Below are 2,295 nucleotides of genomic sequence, written 5' to 3'. Positions count from 1 at the left end.
GCCAACACAGCAGGCGCATCGGCCGCTTTGCGTGCGGGAGTTGACCTGGTGACCAAGCCAATGAGTAGTAGCCAAAGGCCGAAGCACGCATGATGCATCGCCCTCGCCGCGCCGCCCGCGCGCGCGCACCACCTCCACCACCGCAGCTCAGCCGTCGCCTTCGCAGATAGCGCCCCGACCTGCGCCTCCCACCGATATATATATATAAAAAAAAAAAACAACTAATCCTCGCCTTCCGCAACTTGGCGTGGCGCGGTTTTTTTTTTTCTATTTAGCCGACGCCACGCCACGCGCGCTGACGCGCACCGATACAGCCTTCACCCGCACCTCGCTTCCTTGGATCACTCGCGAGTCGCGAGCCGCGCAGTCTCCTCCATCTATTTCTCTCTCTCGCTCCAGCGAGGAAACATTGTGTTGCGATGGATGCGGCGGGGATGGCAGGTGCGCCCATGGCGTCGCCCCCGCCGTACGACAACCCGACGGCTGGGTTCCCCATCGCGATCGTGATCGCCATCGGGTTCATGGTCACCTCGCTCATCCTCGCCAGCTACTACTTCCTCGTCGTCCGCTGCTGGCTCCGTGGCACGGGCGGCGGAGGCGCCGCCGGGGCCGGGCTGCTGCACCGCTCGCGCCGCGAGAGCGCGGCGGAGCGCGTCGCCGCGGTGTTCTTCACCGACTACGAGGCCGAGGTTGGAGGCGGGCTCGACCCGGACGTCGTGGCGGCGCTCCCCGTCGTCAAGTACCGCCGCGTCGCCTCCGGGAAGTCGGCGTCGCCGCAGGAGTGCGCCGTGTGCCTGTCGGAGTTCGTCCGGGACGAGCGGCTCAAGCTGCTGCCGAGCTGCTCCCACGCGTTCCACATCGACTGCATCGACACGTGGCTCCACCACAACGTCAGCTGCCCGCTCTGCCGCACGGTGGTCACCGGCGGCGCGATCGGCCTCCTCGTCCGCGACGACCAGTATGACGCGTCCAGCCGGGACCTGGCCGCCGGGGAGAGGCGCATCGACGCCGCCGCGAGGATGGGCCACGGGATCAGCTCGTGCAGGTTCCCCAAGACCGGCGCCGAGCAGGAGCCGATCCGGCGATCCTTCTCCATGGATTGCTTCCTAGGCGATCTCGGCCGGAAGCCACCGCCGCCGCCGCTGAAGGATCCCGCAGGCTCGGAGGCCGGGCCGAGCCACCCCGACGCGGCCGGCAGCAGCAGTATCGTCGGCACCGCCGGCGCCGGCGAGACCAGCGGCCGGTTCCGGCGGTTGCTGTCGTCGTTCGGGCTCGGCCGGAGCTCGCGGAGCACGGTGTTGCCCATCCACCTCGACCCATGAACCACCTCGGGTTCGTGCAACCTAATTAACTCGCTCTTACCGCTTAATTAATTGAGAGTTACTAGCCATTTGTGCCACTTGTGTGCGTGCAATGTGTACAGCAGATAGCAGAATTGGGGTTGGAATTTTGCCGTTCCATTGATTACTTCTTGGCTCCTTGCATCTCAAGTGTTCCCGCCCGGACATGTCAATCTTTCGTACGTGATCGATCGATATTAATTAGTTGGTACATCAGAATAGTTTTTCCTTTTTCTTTTCGGATCAGACGTCAATGAAACTGTATAAGATTGCCATGCATTAACCATGCGTGAAATCGCAGCATTGCTTTTTGTGAACTGCTACAAAAATTCAAGCAAGTGCTCTCTTTTTTTTTTTTTAAAAAAAAGGAGGACGAGATAGAGGGTGGAGCATGTTTGTTTCAAGCGTACGTTTATACGGTTTGTGCGTGCAAAACCGTAATCCTGCCTAGTTTTCGCGTGGTTTGTACTTGACACAAACATTTTTGCTTGGCTTCAAAAACAAGCCTGGATGGTGGCCATGACAGGATCGATCAAGCAGGGGGCCGTGCAAAGATATTACCAATCTCACCCCAACCAGTTCAATTTTCAGGTCAATATCACAAGGTAGCGAGCTATCAATCTCAGTCTCATGTCACCCACACATCACCACTTTTTTTGAGTAATCAATTATCAACTTAACTCATTAGCACAAATAAAGTAAGCAATTAGTACCAGCAGCGAGCTAGACAGCATCACAAAAGCACAGGACTACACGCCACTGCAGCAGCCAGCAGCATTTGTCAAACAAAACCATATAGCTTAATTATTCGCCTAACCAAAGGATTACAACTAGTACTGTATACTAGTTGTTTCATATATATACATATATATGAAGCCGACAAGTTGCAGAGTTGACCATGGATACGTGAATAGTGGTGGCCGGGCTGGCAAACGGTGATGTCCACGCCTCACCG

General features: G+C 57.2%; 1 protein-coding gene across 1 annotated transcript; it reads left to right on the top strand.

Annotated features, from left to right (window-relative positions):
* Positions 1 to 245: 245 nt before the first annotated feature.
* LOC127767826 (RING-H2 finger protein ATL57-like) lies at positions 246 to 2,068 on the top strand. Its single transcript, XM_052293276.1, has one exon. It carries the CDS (start codon positions 420 to 422, stop codon positions 1,320 to 1,322), a length of 903 nt encoding a protein of 300 aa, XP_052149236.1. The 5' UTR covers positions 246 to 419; the 3' UTR covers positions 1,323 to 2,068.
* Positions 2,069 to 2,295: the final 227 nt, after the last annotated feature.

Source organism: Oryza glaberrima, chromosome 3 (genome assembly GCF_000147395.1).
Source record: "Oryza glaberrima chromosome 3, OglaRS2, whole genome shotgun sequence".
Taxonomy (NCBI): domain Eukaryota; kingdom Viridiplantae; phylum Streptophyta; class Magnoliopsida; order Poales; family Poaceae; genus Oryza; species Oryza glaberrima.
Note: the sequence above shows the minus strand (reverse complement) of the source record. Positions and strands in the feature narration are given on the sequence as shown.